At 40.9% G+C, this 20,405-nt stretch overlaps 1 protein-coding gene across 1 annotated transcript in view; it reads left to right on the top strand.

The window, feature by feature from the left end:
• KIAA1217 overlaps positions 1–20,405 on the top strand; it is a gene marked incomplete at both ends in the record, with an annotated part of 235,736 nt that overhangs the window by 41,995 nt on the left and 173,336 nt on the right. Inside the window, one exon of the mRNA XM_080364217.1 lies at positions 19,284–19,567. Within this exon, the coding sequence (XP_080220343.1) occupies positions 19,284–19,567 (284 nt within the window). The remainder of the gene's footprint in view (positions 1–19,283; positions 19,568–20,405) is intronic.

Raw genomic sequence — 20,405 nt, forward strand, 5'->3', positions numbered from 1 at the left:
TCGTCAGCCTGTAAAACTGCATTTTATGATAGTGAGAGTCTCCTTAGAATATGCTCTGGGTTGGATTGTTTTGTTTCAAGAGAGAAATGTTTAAGAAACTGATTGTCTAGTCTGCTGGCAGAAAAACAGTATGACAAAAGTGTTGGCCAAAAATAGAAACAGGAAAGTCTTCATACAGAGACTTTGGAACATGAGCCTAAAATTTAGGATTAAATATATGCTTGTCTCTTGAGGAAAACAGTCTACTTGGGAATCACCCACTGTCCAAAACATTGTGGAAATGTTAAAAAGAGTATTAGAAGATATTTCCATGTATAGACAATACATGTTTTTCCAAAAAAAAAAAAAAATAAAATAAAAAAAAATATATATATATATATTATTATCAGAACTATTTAAGGAAGTGCGATACCATCCAAAAAGCCACATGTGCAGATCTTTTCAAGAGTTGACCACTACCTCCACTGGAGTGGTACCCACTGAACAATCAGTGCTCTGCTCTACCTGTGTGTGTCACTTCCTGTAACACAGGCCCCATACACGTTGGGCAGTTAGTCAAATGTGTCTGCTTTACAGTCATGGAGAGATGTCTCAGGAGAGTAATTTTCCCTCTCCTAAAATAAGCAGCTAGTATGAGTGGGATGAGTAACCTTCAGCAGGTTCCTGTTTCACCCCTGTGGTTTACTAGGTGAATGGCTTACACTAGTTGCTTACATTTTTGGTGGCTGAGACTAGGTGAGGTGAGACAGGTTGTTCTTAGAAGGAGGAAGCTCTGGAATTCTTTGGTGATATCTAAGAAGTCCCATCAGCTAGAAAATTGTACTCTGATTTTCTCTTATTTGCAGCATCAATATTGCAGATGGGCATAAACCAGCTCTAGAACAACTGATGCTTTTGTTGGACTGCAGCCACCTTTGCAGGTCCCCATGCAGGGGCCCTGGTCTCCAGCAGAGGACAGATTTGGCTGCTCTGAGCAAACAGCAGTATGCAAAGGTTGCTTATGCAAGGTGTTGTGAACTGTGTGCACTCCACACCCATGAAGCTTTTGTGGTTATTTTTTAACCACTTCAGATTTTCTGGGTCAAGAGTGACTGAGATGCATCACTGTGTATATCGTGTCATATGTGCATCATTCTGAAAAACAGTATTTAATCATGCCAATAAAGTGTTTGCAGAGAGTCTTCTGCAACATATCCCAGCAGCTCCCTGTTACTGCAGCAGCTACCAGTGCATGACACTCCTTACTAGTCTGATATGTTTCTGCAGTTAACACAGAAGCACATAATCTCAGGTACGAAACTGCCATTGCTTTCCTGTAAGTTTGATAATTCAGTAAGAACTGCTTTCTAAAGTACTTGAAAATCTAATGAGATTCTGGATAGGCCTCTTTCAAGTCAGCCAGTCATAACATTCCTTGAGAAATTGCTAGTAAAAAGTTTCTTACTGTGCATAGCTGCTTAATAAAAGGTGTATTATTCTTTGCCCTTGAAAAATCTTCTGACTACCAAAAAAGAAAAAAAAAAATAGCTCTCCTAAAGCTCTCCTGTTTTCTTGGAACAAGAAAGCAAGGAAGCGGTTAGACATCTCAATAAGGCAAAGAAGTAGTAAAAGCCAATTTCCAAAGAACTACAGGGACAAAACATCTGATGCCTTCATGGCGAGATTGTGTGTGGTAGTATGGGCAGATATTCAGATTTCATTCTTCTAAATGAGAAAATTGTCTGTGATCCTACTGCTACCAGATCCCAGTGCTGGATTGTGGAGTACCATGCACTGATCTGTATAGCCTTGCCTGCCTTTACCCTGAGTCCCATGTCCCAGAAAGATGAGGATGGGCGAGGGAGGCTTGATGCCACCCTGGGCCTCAGCCTAAGTCACCGCACCTCAGGTCCTCCAGAGTGGCCTCTCAGTAAAGGGAAGTTAATGAGGGAGGAAAGATTATCTCAGCCTCCCAGGCTCTACTGATTCCTTGTTCAAAAGGTTTAACAGTGTTCTGACACTGGGTGGTAGCCAGAGCTTCCAATGCTGATGCCATGTAGGATTTACCCTGCATTGTCCACCACCTCTGTGGAATAGCTGAAGCACTACACATTCGTCCTCTAGCTTCCACTACACTAACTTTCCTGTGCAGACAAATGTTTAAGGCCAGTTTTACAACAGATGAGATGATACGACTTAACATATTGTATGCCATTCATTCTGTCCCAGATCCTCACCCCAGGATATTTCCATATGATTCTTGCTACCCAGCAGAGTGTTTTGATTAGATCTGGGGGGTTTATTTTTCTGTCTAATGTAAGTGCTTCTATTTCTTTATGTTTAGCAAGTATTACAAGGTGTTACTGTCAGTATTATGGCATCTTGTATCTCATCAAGTGTAAGAGCAGTTGTAGCAGGTCAGACTAGAGGTCCAGTCCAACAGCTACTGAATGCTGATGGTTACCTAGGGAAGAACACAGGATCAAGGACAGTATGTGATGATACTTCTGGAATATCCTCCCAGCTCCCAGCAATACATGATTAAGAGGTTACTTGAAAGAAACCAAGGATTATGTCATATTTTTAACAGTACTCAATGGATTTTTTTTTTCCATTAACTTGGGCTGTTTGGGTTTTTTTAAGCTTCTGTAAACTCAGCAACAGCAATGTCCTACATCAAGAAGTTCCCTATCTTACTAGTATTTCTGTAGTGCTCTGTGAAGTTAATATTCACATCTATGTATTTTGGAACCATTAGCCTTGTTTCGTTTGATGACCCTACAGTCTGTATTGAGAGAGACAATGAACAGTCTTTCCCTATTCAGCTTCTCTTTGTCACTCATGTTTATAGATCTCAAACAGATGTTTGGGTCATCTGTTTTCAGAATGGAGAGTCCTACATAATTTAGTTGTTCCTTGCACAGAAACTGTTCCATAACTTTGATCATCCATGCTGCCTTTTTCTTAACATTTCTATTTCTGCTGTATCATTTTTGACCTGGAGTGAATTAAAACTGCATGCTGTATTCAAAATCTGGGTAGGCTGTGGATTGTACAGTAGCATAATGATATTATCTGTCTTGTTCACTATTCTTTTCCTAGCATTTTCTAACATCTAGTTAGCTTTTTAATCACTAATGAGCACTGAGCTGAAATTTTAATAAAATGGTGGTACCTTCAAACTCTCTTTTTGAGTAGCAGTAGTCTGTTCAAAGTCAATGTGCCTCACTTTACATTTATCTACATGGGATTTCAGCTGTCACTTTACTGCCTACTCAGTGAATCTTGTGAGGTCTTTTTCTTCATAATCAGCCCTTGTCTTTACTTCACTGATTATCGTAATGTTCTCAGCAAGCTCTGCCACCTCACTTATAACCCCTTTTCTAGCTCACTAATGTTGAGAGCTGCCTATCCCAGTGCATTCTCTGTGATACCATTGATAATCTCCATCTCCTGGGAAATTTGTCTTTTGTTCCTACCTGGTCTGTTCTATCTTTATTCAGGTTTGTTTGTTTGTTTTTTTAATTGATGGGAGTATCTCCTCTCTTTTTTATTTTACCAAGGGATGTTGCTGCATGCCCTGTGGAAATCCAGAGGAACCACATCTACTGGCTATTGTGTCTGTTCTTTCACTGGGTTGAGAAATGGAAATGAAGTTCTGCTTCTGCTTTCCTTGACCCATACGATCTTGTGTTTCAGATTCTCTCTGCAATATTAAATTATTAATTTCACAGGGCCACATTTGGGTTTTCCTACTTGTCTGACATGTTGTCTGCATATAACGTGTCAAGAATCCTATTGGGGACTGACATACACTGCTTTCTGAGATTGGGGGAAGCGTTTATGGTTCTTATTTTAGCTCCATCAGCAAAAGAAAATTACGAGCAATAGTGCTTCTGTGGCTGAATTTGTGGTTTATTGAAAACTCTGGCAGAGCCCACAAGATGAGGAGAGAAAATAATGTCTGATTTTAAATTTCAGCTGTTGACTACAGCTGCAGCTTTCAGAAAGCTTTTCGGCTTGGTTCCTGCCCCAATTTCTCCTAGCTTCCTTTTACTGCAAAAGGAAGCTGAATTGCAGTACTGAACACCCCATGACTTAGTTTTCCAGTATGCAAACAACTTAGACTTTAAATGGTATGGCTTTGAGTATAGGTATTATCAGATGTACATAATTTAAGAAGAGAGTGAAGGTACAAAGATTTTTTTTTTTAAGTCAAAATGTGAAGCAATGTGTTAGATGTTTTGAGAAAAACAGAAGGTGAATGATTTAAGCTGTCTGCAAGGGACTGAGATTTTATGTTTATGTTTTATTGAGATGTCACTCCCTCAATGAACTAATATTAAGCCTCGGAATTCAGTTACTTATCATGTATCAAATAAAGCTGCTGTGTTCTTACAACTGGTGACAACTTCAACAAGATGAAGGGGAATTAGTATTTAACCAAATAAAGAAGCCCTGCGGCATGGCAGTCCCATGCTGATGAAGACAGCTGAGGGACTGAAAACATGCTACCTTTCAACAACCGAGGCTTTATTCATGTCTTGAACACACTCCTGAGATTTGCATGGAGCTAGGAAGAAAAGGCAGTTAACGATGATTTGCAGAGCACTGCCACAGTCTTAATATCTGTGGCTAAAATCAAGTACACTGTAAGACAGTGTTGAAAAAGGACCTCATGCTGCCCAGGAGGCCCCATGTGGCCTTGTCCTGGAGAGGAATCGTTCTCAGACCCTTCAAGTCAGAAGACCACCCAGTCTTTTCCTTGTAGGGTAGGCAAAACAAACAAATTACCTTCTTTGATGATTGGGAAAAGAAAGTGATTGATAATTACTGCCTGTAGCATTTTACCCCCGTAATTGTGGTATTCAGCCTGTATTTTTTGGCTGCGTTTTGGCACTTCTTTAGAAAACCATTCAGTTTTGATGTAGGTGTTTCAAGTGATGTCAGATCTGTAAAGCCCTCTGTCCTAATTTCCATTCTGCAGGCTGTCTTCTGCATTTAGGTTTATTCCCATAGTCCTGGATAGAGGATAGCTCTGGATCAAGCTTCTCTACCAGAATCCAGCTATCCTTGATTTGAGTTCCTACAGCAAGACTCCTTGCAAAAAAACAGACTAAAAGCATTGAATGAATACTACTCACGGGTTGCAAACTCATCCTTTGCTCACTCAATGCCCTATTCCAAGGGCATTCCTGCGTTAGTCTCTGAGAGCGGATTTATAGGAGCTTATAAAACTGAAATGGGGGCATGTAAGTAATATTGTCATCTTGTCTCGAAGAGATTTTAATACTTCTCTCCTTCCAGCACTTTGCCCATTATTGCCTCCACTGGTAAAGGATTTAGATCTCATTCCAGCTGCAGTCTTGAAGTACTATCTTTTAATGGCAGTTGTAGAGCGAAACAGCAAAAGAGAAAAAAAAAAAAAAGTGTGACATTATCATTGGACCTTGTTATGCTAACTACGAAAAATTAAGGCAATAGTATGATAATCATAAATAAAAACGACTAAATCACAAAGTTATACATTTGCAGATGAGTATTGGAAATCAGAGTACATGCATATGCATTAAAAGCTGTGTTACCAATTAGTATTCAAGAAACTTTTCCTTTGAAGTAAAGAAAACCTGCCATTGTCACTACTTACAGCCTGTTCCCTAACCTTAGCTATGTCACTTGTAAAGGCATGTGCTATATTATGAGAGATATTTGTATATCTCAGTGCAGATGTGCAGTTTGTAAAGGGAGATAACTAACACAATGTCAGTTTATGTTGTCAGTGGAAAGCTCACCTGTGAGTCATCACGTTGTTTGAAAAGTTTTTGTAAGAAATACAAAACCTTGGAATTTAATTATCTGGGTTATGTATTTATTCATGAGAGAGACAGAGGCTCTGCCTCTGAATAAGCTTAAACCTTGCATGACACCTTTCTGTGCTGACGTTGCTTATTATTGCATTCAACCCCAGGCAATTCTATACGCTGCTTGGAGCTTGATGAGACGGATCATTGTTACTTTTTCTCCATTTTTATCTTTTGCAAAAGTGTTGCATAGAAGGAAACTACTTCCCCTTGTAGGAGAAATGGGATGTGACACTGGAGTTGTGTCACCGCGGCTCGCTGGGTGCTTGGGACATTTTGCCCTTGCCAAACCTGAAGCATGTTCTCCCTTTTTGGGAGGGTGTAGCTGTGACCACAGGCTCCCTGCCCCGGCTGGGGGGAGTGCTCCAGCCTCACTCCCCTTTCCCTGGGGGCTCTGGATGCTGCTGTGCGGCATCCACCTTCAGCCGTGTTTTCAGAGGCAAATTTAGGTCACGTACTCCTCTATTACTGTTTGTGTATTACGTTCAAAGAACGAGGTCTGATAATCCTGCTAGCTGTACTGCAAGGAGAAGATGGGAATACTAGAAAGAAAATGAAAAAAAGAGGCAAAGGCTTGTTTTCCAAGACAAAATCCAAGACTGAGGTATAATGCAAGTCTTCAGGAGCTCAGCTGATGCAGTGGACACAGGAGGAGGCTGCGAGGTGGCTTTCTCACCCAGCACACATCCCGCAGCACTGGTGTGCCTGGCTGACAAAGGGGAGTAAGTCTGATCGCTGGAAACTGATGCTGTCAACTTTACCCTGAAGAACTAGGAAACAATTTCTAACACTGATTGCAATTAAACATCAGTCAATTAACTACAATGTAGCCTGTGAAATGAGAATATTTGCAAAGCCATGTTGGCCCAGGTGCTGGGCCAAAGCCTATATTTACAGGGGTGATTGTTACATGGTGGAAGGTTGTGGCAGTCCTGCTGCTGGAGTATGTGCTGTGCCTGAGCCCTTGGCTCCATCAGCTGCCTTTGTGGGCAGATGGGCTGAAATGCCCTCAAATAACATGCTTGTAACATTGCAGTTCTGTATTAAAGACAGTGATTATAATTAACTATTGCACTTCAGCCTTTCAGCTGGTGATGTGCAGTGTTCAGGAAGATCTGCCCCCTTCCATACACAATGGCCTTCCTCGCCCACTGTTTTTTTAATGCCTAAAAGACTGGCTGTGCTGGACACAGTGACTGGATGTGTGCACCACAGCTTTGAGGGTTTTTTTTAAGCTGGATGTCTGATCTGGGAAACTAATGGCAGAGGAAAAAACTGTTGTCAAGGAGTCTGTCTGGAGCATGATGTCCTTCACTTTCTTATGCTGATCATCTATGTAGATGCCATTGCATGGTGTGGTGGGGTTTGAAACAAACACTGGTGCAGATGCAGCATTGGTCTCCTGAGATCAGTAACATCTTGTCCATCTCATTGAAGTGTTTGGCTTTGGTGTGAGGACCCCATGTCAAATTTAATGGCTTGTGATAGATGGGAAGCTGGACAAGATAATCAAATGGTCCCTGTTGTCCTAAAGCTATGAAACCCTAAATGCTGAAGAGTGAATTAATAAGTGTGCATCTCAGCAGAACAGATTGGGCAGGCCTGAGAAAGAACAGAGTGCCTCCGCTGTCAGCTCTGATTGCTTTCTTACTAATCAGCAGTCTTAATGATAGCATCAGCATGGTCTGGGAAGGTCAGAGAGGCACTTTGGAAGGAAGGAGATGTACATAATGTTGGGAGAGGTCATTGATACATTTACAAGTAGGAGGTTCTCCTCTAGCCCTCTGCTCTTATGTCTGCCTTCAGGAGCTGGTGCTCCCCAAGGAGCAGAAATAAAAGCTTTGTGAACTGCAACCTGTGACCATCCACACTGGGTTAGAAAACCAATCTGCATGAAAACAAAGCTGTAAGAATTTATTCTACTGGTCTTTATCTCCTTTCAGACATTCAGATTGTCGTTTGCTGTGTAGCACTGCCCTTGGTGGCAGAAGCCAGGGAAAAAATATAGTAAGAACAATTGAAAATGTCCAACTCATTAAGTCACAGTGGCATTGCCCTCTCCCATGATTTTAGTCTGAGTCTCAGAAAAAAATCTGGTTCTTGCCAGGGACATTGTGGAGAAAAGTCGAAGAGATGAATAAAATGAATAGTGTTTCCAAAAAAGTAACTTTTCCAGAAAGACCATTATAATGAATTGTGTGAATGCTGTGGGCTGGCAATACTGGTACCATTGTGTTAATTTCTCATAATTATTTACTAATTATTTTATTTAAACCATTGGTTTTAGTAGAATATTTATTCAGAATTGCCTGTTCATAGGTAAGTAGTTATGGTAATCACAACATAATTTGAACAATTGTATTATTTTTGGACCCAAGCTCCATCAAAGTACACTTTGTATTTCCTAGTAATCCAAGCAGTCACCTGACAATCATAAACTCCATGTGTACTTCCTAGGATCTGAGAGAAAGGACCCATTGTGATCCTTTTTATACATAAAGTGTATACAAAGTATAACTGTACTTTGCAGAGAGCAAGTCTCAGTACCATTGATCACCAAAGCATGCTGCTTCGTACATTTACAACCTAGAGACATCTGTGAAAACAGCAACAGTCGGTGTTTAAGGCATTAAGTCTATTATTCTGGCACTGCTAAGAAGTTGGACCAATTTGAGTCCAAACTCTCACCAAAGATCTGTTTGAGTGAATTAATCCAAAAGGGAATTTATCAAAACCAAAATGCTTTACACTGGGGAGAAAAAGAATTTGAACGCAGAGCAGATGGACTTAAAAGTGAACTTCTCTCCTCCTTTTCTTCCACCTCCCTCAGAAACAATTCCCTGCACTGTTCCTTCCCACCCACATATTGCTTTTTATTTGATTAAACTCTAGTGATCAAAATTTCCGCAATGTAAGGCACATTTTCCTTTCACAAAGTTATTTGTTTGGTACCTTACAAAACCAGATGTTCATATTTTCTATTTCTGTGTTTGTGGGCTGATCTCATTTGTTACGGCAGGTGATCCTGTATGGAAAGTGTGATGTGCAAAGGTCTGGCCAGGCTGGCGGGTGCGAGGAGCAGCTGTAGCCTGCCAGGGTCTTCAGTTCGAAATTGGGTGTGCTGGTGGCAACGTACTGGTCTTTATGTTGGCTTAGTACCACAGGATGACCATAGCAGGAGGAGGAAGAGTCTGAAATAAGGTGTTGCATTGAAAACATGCATTGTTTAATTATGTTCATTTAGTTCTGTTCTGTCTTACCATGGCTGGCAGGAAGGGAAGTAATGTTAAAGGGTATCTAGAGTTAGCTTCGTTGGGGTTGTCCCAAATTAGAGAGGGAGATAAAGCTATGGATGAAAGAGAACAATCACCTGTTTTTTATGTCCCTGATTGAATGTTAGCGCTTCTTTGTGATGACAGCAGTCCTTTTTCTCAGTTTGATTTAGGGCATGCACAAGTGTTTACTGCTTTCAGACCTTTTCATGTATTTTAAAAAATTGGAGGGGGAGGAGAGAAACAAGAATAAAATTCGGAAAACAGAAAACTTAACCTATTTAACATTATGTAAGTGTTCAGGTGTGATAGTTGAGAGCTTGAGCAAAATTTCTTCTGGAGTGAATGAAGGATGCTCTGTTACTTGGAGATATGTAAGGCACTTAAGAGCACAGTGCTTGTCGGTGGGATGCGGGCTGGGACACTGCATCTTTCTTCGTACCCAAGAGGTCCGTGATGTCAAGTGGCAGGTGATTATAGCTGCTCCCCAGAGCTCCATTTGAAATGGAATTGGGAAGATTCTGCCTGAATATCTAATGTTCAGCCTCTTAGTGGCTCTTTTTAATAGTTGCTTTAGTTATTTAAGGCTGGCGGTGGCTCTTGGCACCACTGTCAGTTTCTGAACTTCTCTGAAGAGCTGAAATGTGTAGGTCTCACAAGACACGATGAAATTCTGTTTTGGAAATGAGTAGAGAAGCTTATACTCAATTTTATTTTTTTGGTTCAGCTAGAGTGTTACCTCTTTCAGCTGATTTTTCTTTGCAAGTATGAGAGTTCTTAACTGAACTGGAATGTACAGAGTATAATTATTAAAACTCTCCACAGATTTTTTTAACAGCAAAGGTAATTTCATGATAAATAATCCCAGAGGTTGTATTAGATTGTTTGTCATTGTAATTTTTAAAATCAAGTTCAGATGTTTTCCTTTAATTTAACAACTGAATAGTTTAACCACTATCCTGCATTAGAAATAGGATCCAGTTTATTGAAATCCCTTACTAAGCAGATGAGACTAAATGACCACAAAGCCCCCCTCCACATCTTAAAAATCTATGATTCCTTGTACAATACCAAATCAGTAGACAATTAATTTTAAAATACTGTAAACTTCTTTTCCCCCAGATCTACTTGGATTCTTATCAATGGACTTCAGAGATTTTTCCATTTTGCATGTACAAGCTAGTGGCTAGTATTATATTATCTTTGATAATATAGTATTGGAATACAGTCCTTTTCTTTTAGGGGTGAGTCTTTTTTTTAGTTTTAAGCATTAAGAGACCACCCTTAGGAATGCAATAAACTCACTGAGCACAAACAAGAATAGAGATGTGCTCAGATGAAGTGCAGCACAGCAGCTGCTCTGCTGCCCGAAGTGCAAATCCGAGTTTCACCACCCTCAGTGCTGTTTTTCCATAGTTAGTTAAAGTTACTTTCTCCATTTCAGATCTGACCAGTTGGTAGCAAATGGCCACCTGCAACTCCCTGGCATGGAGGGGAGGTTTCCTGACCTCCTCTTGATGTTCCCCTCCTCCAGCACAGGACCAAGCCATCTCTTGTCTTGGCTTGGAGAGGGGCTGCTGTGACCCTCTTGAGTGCTTGTAATTCCTCACGGACTTCTGCCTCACTGCTTCAGCTCTAGTATTTATTTTGTTTCTGGATTACAATAGGCTAGACAGTGTCAGGCTGGTTCCTGTGGAGAGTGTCATGATGTTTTTCTCAGTGGCTACATGATTTCACATGGACAGCGAGACAAGTCTTTAATTATGGGATACTTCTTCTGATTTAACTATTAATAATTAACTTCTCAGTTTTTTAGTTGTGAGTAATTGCTAGAGCTGTGGAGTCATATATTATAAGTTTGACTAATTGAGAGCAGGCAGTATTTGTTAATTGTTCCTTTTACACATATGCTAAACCCAGAAGTGTTTAAGTTGCTCTGGGACATTAACTTTAAATACAATTAAAACAGTGTAACCTGCTAGCAGTTATTCTACCTGCATTGTTTTGATATTGATGGGTCCATATCTGAGCACAGTAATTAAAAGGAGCCACTGTTATTGTTGATCCCACAGATAAACAAATGCTGATTGCATGCTGTGAACTGGTTAATCAAGTTTATTTAACTTGTGATTCATCCCAGTGACTGTGCTGGGAAGCTCTTTATTTGAGCCTAACAGTATAATGGTTCTGTCTTCAGTTTCTCTGCTGCTAAAGGAATTTCACTAATTCTTTTAAATAGACTTAGGTAACAACTTAAGGAATGGTATTGTTAACATATATCAATTAAACCCAGTGTAGGTAGGACCAAGGACTTTTCCCTTAAAGTGAGAACATGCTTTGAGACCTTGCTGTCCCAACTATTCGCTGTCCGGAGCAGCAGCAGAGGAGATTATGCTTTGTTTTGTCTGATTTTGATGCTACTGAAGCCTGCCAGGTTTAGTCTCACCTTTTGCCAATGCTCCTTAATCTTGTTTGAGAGGCTACTTCTGCAGTTGCAGAACTTCTCCTGAGGTGACATCCAGTTTTCAAGCCTCAAGTCCACAACCAAATAAGCAATCTGTTTTAGATCATCTCTGCATTTTGGGAGTCCATGTTGCTCAGGCCTCTTAGCAGCATCAGCAATACCATTTATTGCCAGTCTCAGCAGTGGGAGCATCTTGCTGTGGCTGTGAAAGCAAAAGTTTCAGGCCAGGCTAGTAGTGTCCCAAGGGGCACCTGGATGCTCAGTAGGAGACATCAGGTGGGGAGTAGAGAGACCAACTCTCTGTTTTGTGCTCTTGGCTGTGGAAACTAATGGTGCTGGCTAAACATATATATTTTCATTTTACTGATATATATGTATATATAGGGTGGGGTTTTTTTAGTCTTAAACTGATTTTTTAGGTTTTTTTCCCCACTGTGGATGGAGGTAAAGCCTCTTAAGGTGCTAGAGTGTATTGATTTTGATCTTATCAAGGCTCTTGGTACAAACTGCAGTGGTCTCCAAAGCTAACCCTGTTTTTGTACAAGGCTGCAATATCACCTTCCCTTTAGGCATTTTGTAAGCAAGTATGTTTTGTGCTTTCGGGATAAAGTCTTTTTAAATGCCATTAGTTTCCTAACTCTCAGTTTCAGAGCCCTTTGTACAGGTAATGTCTTGGTACGGCTTTCACATTGCTACTCCAGGCAACAGCATCGTCTTTCCTTTCCCATCCAGGGTTTACAAGTTATATTTCTTGAAGTTGGTGTTGTTCGGTGATAACTATTCCTGTAAGAGCCTTCTTCTCCATCCAGCTGGCTATGAATATAAGTTGCAAGAGGCTCATCACGCTTGTCCAGATCCTGGAAAGCCTCACTGTTAAAGGAACATTCCTCCATATCACAAAAGGCAGTATCAGAGAAGTGCGATGGTTGGCCATCACTTTTCTTCCTAAAATAGTCCACAATTGGAATGAACAGGAGGAACCCAAGGCCAGTAAAAACACTACTCTAAATACAATGTGTATCACACTATTTTCTTTATATTGCAGGGCAACTATAGGAGTATTCTGTTGGGAGCACTGTACTGCAGACCTTAAATAGCAGTGCTAATATTTAGATTGTATTTTCATCTTTTCTGTGTTTTCCATGGCAGATTTCTGGGACCTTTGCCAGGTTCCACAATCATATAGAATTAATTGTTAAAAGGGAAAATAAGTATTTCTTAGAGAATATGTATATCTGATCTAATGAGCAACAGTTTTGTTCATTTGTCAATAGTTAATTGTAATTTACTCACATGTTTTTTCTGTCTGGAAGGGAGAGGATTGAGGCATGAGAGAGTGATTGTTCTTGAGCTTCTGTATTGAATTTATATATATACAAAACATTTCTGGATGCAATAATGCAGCTAGACAAGATGACATTTCTGCCAGATAGAGATGTAGAAGGAAACGTAAGGGAATTTTCTTAGCCTGTCTGGACTGGGTGGTTGAGAGGTCATTGTGAGCAATTTAGCTGAGGTTACATTGAAGTCAGAGTTGAAGGAAGTTTGGAAGTCCAGATTATGCTAGGTCTGTTTAAAAAGACATCCAAGATACTAACTTATCTGTTGTTGCAGGATGACGGTCATTTAAATGAGAAATTGCATATTTTTATTAGTATATGAGTTACACTTTGTTCTTAACCTAATTCAGAAGTTGTCCATGGATAAACTTTCTGATCTTGACGCTGTAACTCAACACTCGGCTTGTTCCACCATCTCTGGCTCTGTGTTACGATTTTGATAGACTAATTCAGTCTGATATTCTCCACTAAATCAACACATGTGGCATCTGCTGGAATCTGTGGGATTTGATCTCATCCTTCTCAGCCACATTGTTTTTTGCCTCGCAGCCAGGTGGATCTATTGATTCTCATGCAGGCTTCCTGCCTCTCTGATCTGCCAAAAGAGAATTAGTTATATGTTTCTATATGCTTTGCTACCGAGGCTTCAAAATCCCTCTTAACCAAAGTCCCTGCTTACATATTACTACCATTCATTTTTATTGGCTTCACTAAAGTTGAATTCCTCTATCTTGATTTTTTCCTTAATTCATTCTCTGAGCAGCTTGAAAGAATTCAACAGAAAACAAAACCTCAAAGCGCTTAAATAATGAATTACTTTTAAACTAGACGCTCAAAAAGACAGAGGAGCATTTATCAGGAATGTTTGTGGGCTTGGTGGTTACGAGCTTAAGAAAATATTCTGTGGAAAGGCTTTTGTCCCATGACAGAGATTTAAAAGGCTGCGGATTCGGATTCCAGCGGAGGCTCAGGCCTGTAATCACGTTTGAAATGTTCCCTTTCACAGGGCTCCCCGGCTGCCGCGGGAAGCCAGCCGGCTAGGGGCTCGGCTCCAGACGAGCCCATCACCTGTTGAGGCCCAGGGTCCGGAGCCCCCGGCGCGGAGCGCGGCCTGCGGGGCGCTGGGGGGCTCGGCACCGGGCGGCGGGGCGGCGGGGAGTTTCCTTCCTCCGTCCCGAGACCGGCGCTGACAGTCCGGGCGCTGCGGCTTCCAAGTTGGAGAGGGGAGCGTGTGCGGTAGGCAGGGACAATGGAGGAAAAGGAAAGCCAGAAACTTGAGCTGTGCCTGGCTTGCTCGGCAGACAGCAGGCAGATGAAGGGTAAGTAAGAGAATCAGGCAAAGATGGAGTTACATTTAAACATGCCCCTCGCTGCTGCTGCTTTTTATTAATATAACTGGAGGCAGAATGCATGGAGAGAGGAAAAAAAAAAAAAGGCAAGCATGTCTTTCTTGTGCTAATGGCTCTGCAGATTTTCCTAATGCTCAGACTTGGTGAGTTTAACTTTCTCTTCAGAGAAGTTTCTGTGTCGCCTCCGGAGCGGGGAGCACGCTGCATGGCTGTCACCGTTTGCGGGACGCTGGCTGGGGCGGAGGGCGCTGCGACCGCGAGGGGGGACAAATAATGTCACCTTCCCTTTAAATGCTCCGCGTGCTTCACCTATGGCAGCGAAACAGCTCTTCTTTCATACAAGTAGGTTCGAGCTCATCTTTTCCTCGGCGCGTATTTTAAAAGAGGGAGATTCAGGGCAAATTGTCACAGGGTTAGTTTGCTTTGTGTGAAACCAGTTGGGTTGGTTTTGGAGCAAAGCCAAGAAATTATAAGCGTGGTTTTCACCACGGGTCAGCTGTGGTGCATTTGTGCAATTACTGTTGCACTGTATCTTTTGTAGAAAAGCGAATGAAAACTATTTTCTGAGGAATTTTATGTGGGCTGTTCCACATGGAGAGTGACATTCAGGTAGCGTGACAAATACCTAATCTAATCTATAATACAGTATTTGTGGAGCACCTGTGAACATTCCTGGTTCATGTGTATTGTATTTCTCATCGCCACTTTAAAAAAAGTTGTGTTGCTGTGTTTCTGTGAAACAAATACTGCATGGTAGAGTATATGTGGTTTAAAAAAAAAAATCACATGAGTTTATGACTATGTAATACCAGAAAATAGTGCATAGAAAACTTAGGAGATTTTTGTTTGATTGGTTCATTTGTTTGTTTTTTCTCGGGAGCTCATTAATTGTTTGACGCTCTTTTGAGTCATTTTGTAAGTTAAAATACTGGGCAGTGCAAGTCACGTGTATCTGTGCCTGTATATGTTTATGTTCAGTGGGACTGAAGTCTTCACTTAAAGGTTGTGTCTGAATAGGGGAAAAAAAAAGCCTTCAGTAACATATTTCTTCTGTATGGGTTATATGAAGCTGCCTGAAATACATGTGGAGCTAGAAGAAGAGAAATCTGACCAGACCAATCCATGATTCTCAAAACTTCTGAATGCTGAAAGCTCATAACCAAATGTAGTAGTTTTGGCCCATAGCCAAAATTTACATTTGAAAGTTCCTTGAAAAGAGAGCTAATTGTAAAGACAGTGGAGTAAATTAGAAAGATTCCAAATAATGTCAAGTTTGCTGCTGGCATCAGTACAGCAGAGGAGGGTTTGACTCATGATGTTTAACATTTTATTCCAAGTATTGAATGGGGTTTGCTTCAAGGCTCACTTTCATAGTGTCAGTATGGGTCATGTCTAGACTTGTTCTTTTGTGAAATTATTCTGAAAATGTTCTTCTCTTATGTCACCTGGGTTGCAAAACAGGACTATTAAAATCTTCACAACGTTTAAGGTAATGAAGCAAAGTGACTTTCCTGACCTTTGTAGACTTCTTTGGAGGGTGTGACTTAGAAGAACTGCATACCGGGACATGTTGCCGGACTTTTCTTTTTATTATTTTGAATTTCTAGTTCACAGTATTTAATCCTTCATTATAATCTTCCTAGTAGTCCTAGGCATACTGCTTCTACAATGCAGACCTGGGCCTCTCTTCTATTTATATCCACTGTAGTAATGGGTGATATTAAGAAGTCTTGAAATTTGTTTTCTGATCAGGGAAGCAACTCAAGTGTAAGAGTTACTCAAGCCTTTGGATAAACAAAGCCCTCCCCTGTCAATCAGCAACTCTTGCTTTTCGTTGCCCTCTACACTTGCTACTTTACTGAAGAGAAGGACCTTCAGCTTTTAGCTTCTGAATAGGAGGGAGGGAGAGAAGTAGACAAGCTTATCTTGCACCTCTGTGTTTTCCCATGGCTTCTCTTTACTCCTTTTCCAAGGAGGGTACTTGCATAATTTATCCTTTCGCTACTCTTAGCTCTCTTCTGGGAACCATCACATGATCCTTCACACATTTCACAGTTATCTGCGGGATTGATTTGCTAGGCCTATTATCTTCACTTGGAAGATATGGACAGTTTGCCCACAGTTATTGAGCAACTCCAGGATCCAGAAAAGCTCTCCCAGTTTCTCCTCCCTGTAGCGCTGTGGCCCACACAGCAGCTGTGGAGCTTACGTGCCCCATGGTACCCAGAGGTGGTTTCACCATCCCAGCTTTCAGCCTCACCATCAAAATCACTTGTCCCTACCTAGGAAGTGGGCAGGGAAGATTTTTTTAAGCCGTTACTAGGGGAAAGACCCATATTCAGACATGATAGAGAGTTTGCTTTGCAAAGAAAGGCACATGCTGCGGGATTGTGCTGAATGCCCAGGTCAGCTTGCTGGGAAGACTAGCAATTAGTTTGCATAGTTTACATTCCTTTCTTTTCACCAGTATTTATACAGTATTTTCCAAATATATGAAAGAACAATAAGAGAATTTGTTGATCGTTCTAATACAGTGTAAGAAAAATATGTTATTTTTGATTCCTTCTCAAGGTTTCACCCAATAACAAATAGTGGTAAAACACTTCACTTGATATGTCTCTTTATGTTCGAAATAATTAACTTTTTCTTAAACTGCTGAAATAACTGAAGTGCAGAGTAGGGAAAGGCTTTGCATAAGAAAGATTTATGACCCGAAATACACATTCATGAGCTTTTGGTTGTGTTTGTCCATGTAGGCTTACTTGCCTTCTGGAGGAAGTGCCTGCCACCAGTTCAGTGATTGAAGTTGCCGCTGTGACCATACTTTTAAGGGTTTATACCAAATTACTGCATTCAGTCACTCATGCTCACGCTGACTCCCTTGAGCTCCAAGGAAATCCCGTATTTGTGTCTGCTGCCTTTGTTCCAAGAGCCTCAGGGATATAACCTCCGGGTTCTCTGTGCAACAAATTAAAAATGGTAAATTCCAGACAGCCCCATCCCACCTCTTTTCCCTCTTGTGTACAGTCCATTGAAATGACTGTGCAGCTTTCAGAAACCATTTTGACTGAGCGTATCTGGAGTAGCCACTTCTTGCAAGCAAAACTCTTATTTTTTGCCACTTTTCTCGAACAACCTGTGTGTACTTGGCAGTCGGTGCTCTCAATTTTCAGTAATTAGTGAGGATGGAAGCTCTTTAATTAAGTTGTGCCTGGAAATGTTGAGTGTGTGTGTGTATGTGTGTGTGTGTGTGTACACACACGTGAGGCTGCTGCTCTGAAGGTTTAACCAGGATTAAAGGTTAAGAAGGTCTTAGAAGGTGCTGGGGAGGTCAGAGATGGCATTTTGAATCTGTGTGAGAGTAAAGCTTCCTTGTGAACCAAACCTGTTTCCAAAGTAGTGTCTGGATCTGTGCTCATCAAAGCATGGTGCCACCTTCAATCTGAACTCTTGTGTCCAGGTCTGCTTTTGGGATAGGTTTCCATGAATGCAAACAAAAGGCTGTTGTTGATATTTTGGAGTCCTTGAGCATTATAGGGAGCTTACAGAAACATGCAAAGTCTTTGAGGACCTTCCAGGGCCCCATCCTGTTGCCAAACCCAAGGGAATTGGTTCCCCAGGTAAACTGGTGGGACATCACGTTGGCAGCAGCTCCACCGATAGAGGATTTACTTTATTACCAGGGCTTGATGTTATGTGGGATGTGGCAGGCAACTGACAAAGCATACCAGAAAGCTGAAAAACACGCAGTATAAAATCCTGAGCCAGATGGCAGGCAGGGTGTCAAACTCACTGACTGAACCATAAAAAGACTCAGGTAAGTGCCTGTTTCCAAACAGCAGTGCCATGTAAATGACAGCACGTGGGGGAGACAGTCGCTGGGAGGATAAAGGGCTCTGTGGCAAAAAGTGTCAGAAGGAGAGAAATAGAGATGTGTTAAAAACATGTAGAGGAAGGAGCTTCCTGCTCCTGAGGATGTGCTGTAAAGGGTTAATGCTCGTAGGGATGTTGGAGGCTGCTCAGTAAAGATGGAGAAGGCCAGATCAGGCTTGGAGAGGCCTTTTGAATGCTTTAGGTTCTGTGTTGTTTTGGTTTTGGTTTTGTTGGTTTTTTTTTCTCCTTTGCTGACAAAGGAGTGAGGGATTTTTCAAAGGTATTGGGTAACAAGGCTCCAGACTACACTTTTTCATGCACCAGAGGGTTGTGTTACACAGTTACCTGAAGATAAGCCAACACTTACATACCCTCAGTATCTATCTTTCTTTACTAACATTGTCATGGTCTTTGGTCTGAAAGTAGATTTTGAAGTTGTAAAAGTTAACTGAGTTGTTTTTGTTGTTGTTGTTCTGATTTTTTACATTAAACAAAACTTACTTTTATTCTGTTTCTTAAGAAACGGTTTATTGAAAAAGTGCTGTAGTATTTTCCAGTCCGCTGTCCCGAGACATATAAAATCCAAGGGAGATCCATGAAATTTAAAACCCGACTAGAGTCAGAAATCAGGAAAAAGAGCCTCCAAAACTCATAGGTGCTTCAGAGCATGTTGAAAACACACCGAAAAAAGATTTAGGATTTCAAATCTGCTTTGTCAAAGGCATTTTATCAGTTGGTATCCTTAAGGATACTAGTTACAGGGCCATTAAGTGTACTGGAGCCTATTGAAGAAACCTGTTCCTTCTGTTGGAAAGCATCCTGTAGATTTTAAAGGTCAGAGAAAAAGGGCCCTGTCAGATCATCTTTTCAAGTCATGTAGTGGTAAAGATGATATAAAAGGAACATCTATTTCAATGATGCTCACTTTACAGAGAGGCAGTACTGCAGTTGTGTGTATAAAAGTACTGTGCATCGCTTATATAAGTGATTATTTCCGGGCCGCTTCTTATAACGTACATACGCCTAATGATGCAGAACACTACCAGACTTTCAAATGAAGCTAGCTTTTATATCAATTATTTTCTTTTTCTTATTAATATGATTGTTGGGAACAAGTCCTTCTGATATTTTAATTTTTTTTCCAGACCAGGCAAAAACCAGTTTGCATGTTACATCACTAGATGATGCAGAATGTCTCCGATCTAAAGAGCTCCTTTCGACCCCGAACAGTCACACTTCTAATTCAAAGTCTGCTCGCCACATCCCTCGAAGACATACAGTAGGTGGTCCTCGCAGTTCCAAAGAAATACTGGGAATGCAAACCTCAGAAATGGACAGGAAGAGAGAGGCTTTTCTTGAGCATCTGAAACAGAAATATCCCCACCATGCTACAGCAATAATGGGACACCAGGAGAGACTGAGAGATCAGGTATGAAAGTCAAATTCATATCTTGCTTTTTGTTAAACAGTCCTTATAACTCCTACAAAATTGAGTGTTACCTCATTACGAAAGGTGAGAATGTAATAGAACATTAAATAGATTTTTTTTTCATAGCCTAAGATTCAGTTACTCCCCTGAAAGGAAAAGAAACAATAATAAAATGAAACTATTCAATATTACCTTGGAATTGTTTGTTGAAACTGGCATTTTTGAAAAGCTTTTCATTTTTTTTAGAATATACACGAAGAAAAAGATGAAGGTGAGACTCTTGATCTTAGTATATGGGTCTCCATTTACTTTTCACAGCTGAAGGGAAAATATGGAACAGCTGTTAACTTTTGTTACACTTTCGGTATTAGCACAACTGCCGGGGAGAAAAGAAAATATCTGTAAAGTGTGTCTGTGTGCTTTAGCTGGCTCTGTTACCCTTTCATTTGCTTTCTTTTCTATTTTTGAGTCTTTTAATACAGAGTGGATTTATCCACAGGTATCTGCCTCCTCCACGCTGTTTTGACATCCGCGTTGGTCTGTCAGCAGCGTACCTTAAGGTGGTTTGCTTCTTGCTTGACTCTGATTGCTTTTCAGCAACAAAAAGTAGATGTAGGGTCAGAGGAGATGTGAACTGCTGATGTATTTCTCAGAGCAGGTGTAGACCGTCGTCACACTGACCTTCTGAATTCAAGCAATGCTGTGCAAGGACGTGCAATTCTGGGCTCCACTTTTGGGTGCAATGTTAGAGTTCAATCTGTTCAGCTTTACAGACAATCTGCCTTCTATTCCATAATTCATTTTCTTTAAATCAATCAGAATTTAGAGTTCAGGCTCA

This window comes from Nesoenas mayeri, assembly GCF_963082525.1.
Source record: "Nesoenas mayeri genome assembly, chromosome: 2".
Lineage (NCBI taxonomy): Eukaryota > Metazoa > Chordata > Aves > Columbiformes > Columbidae > Nesoenas > Nesoenas mayeri.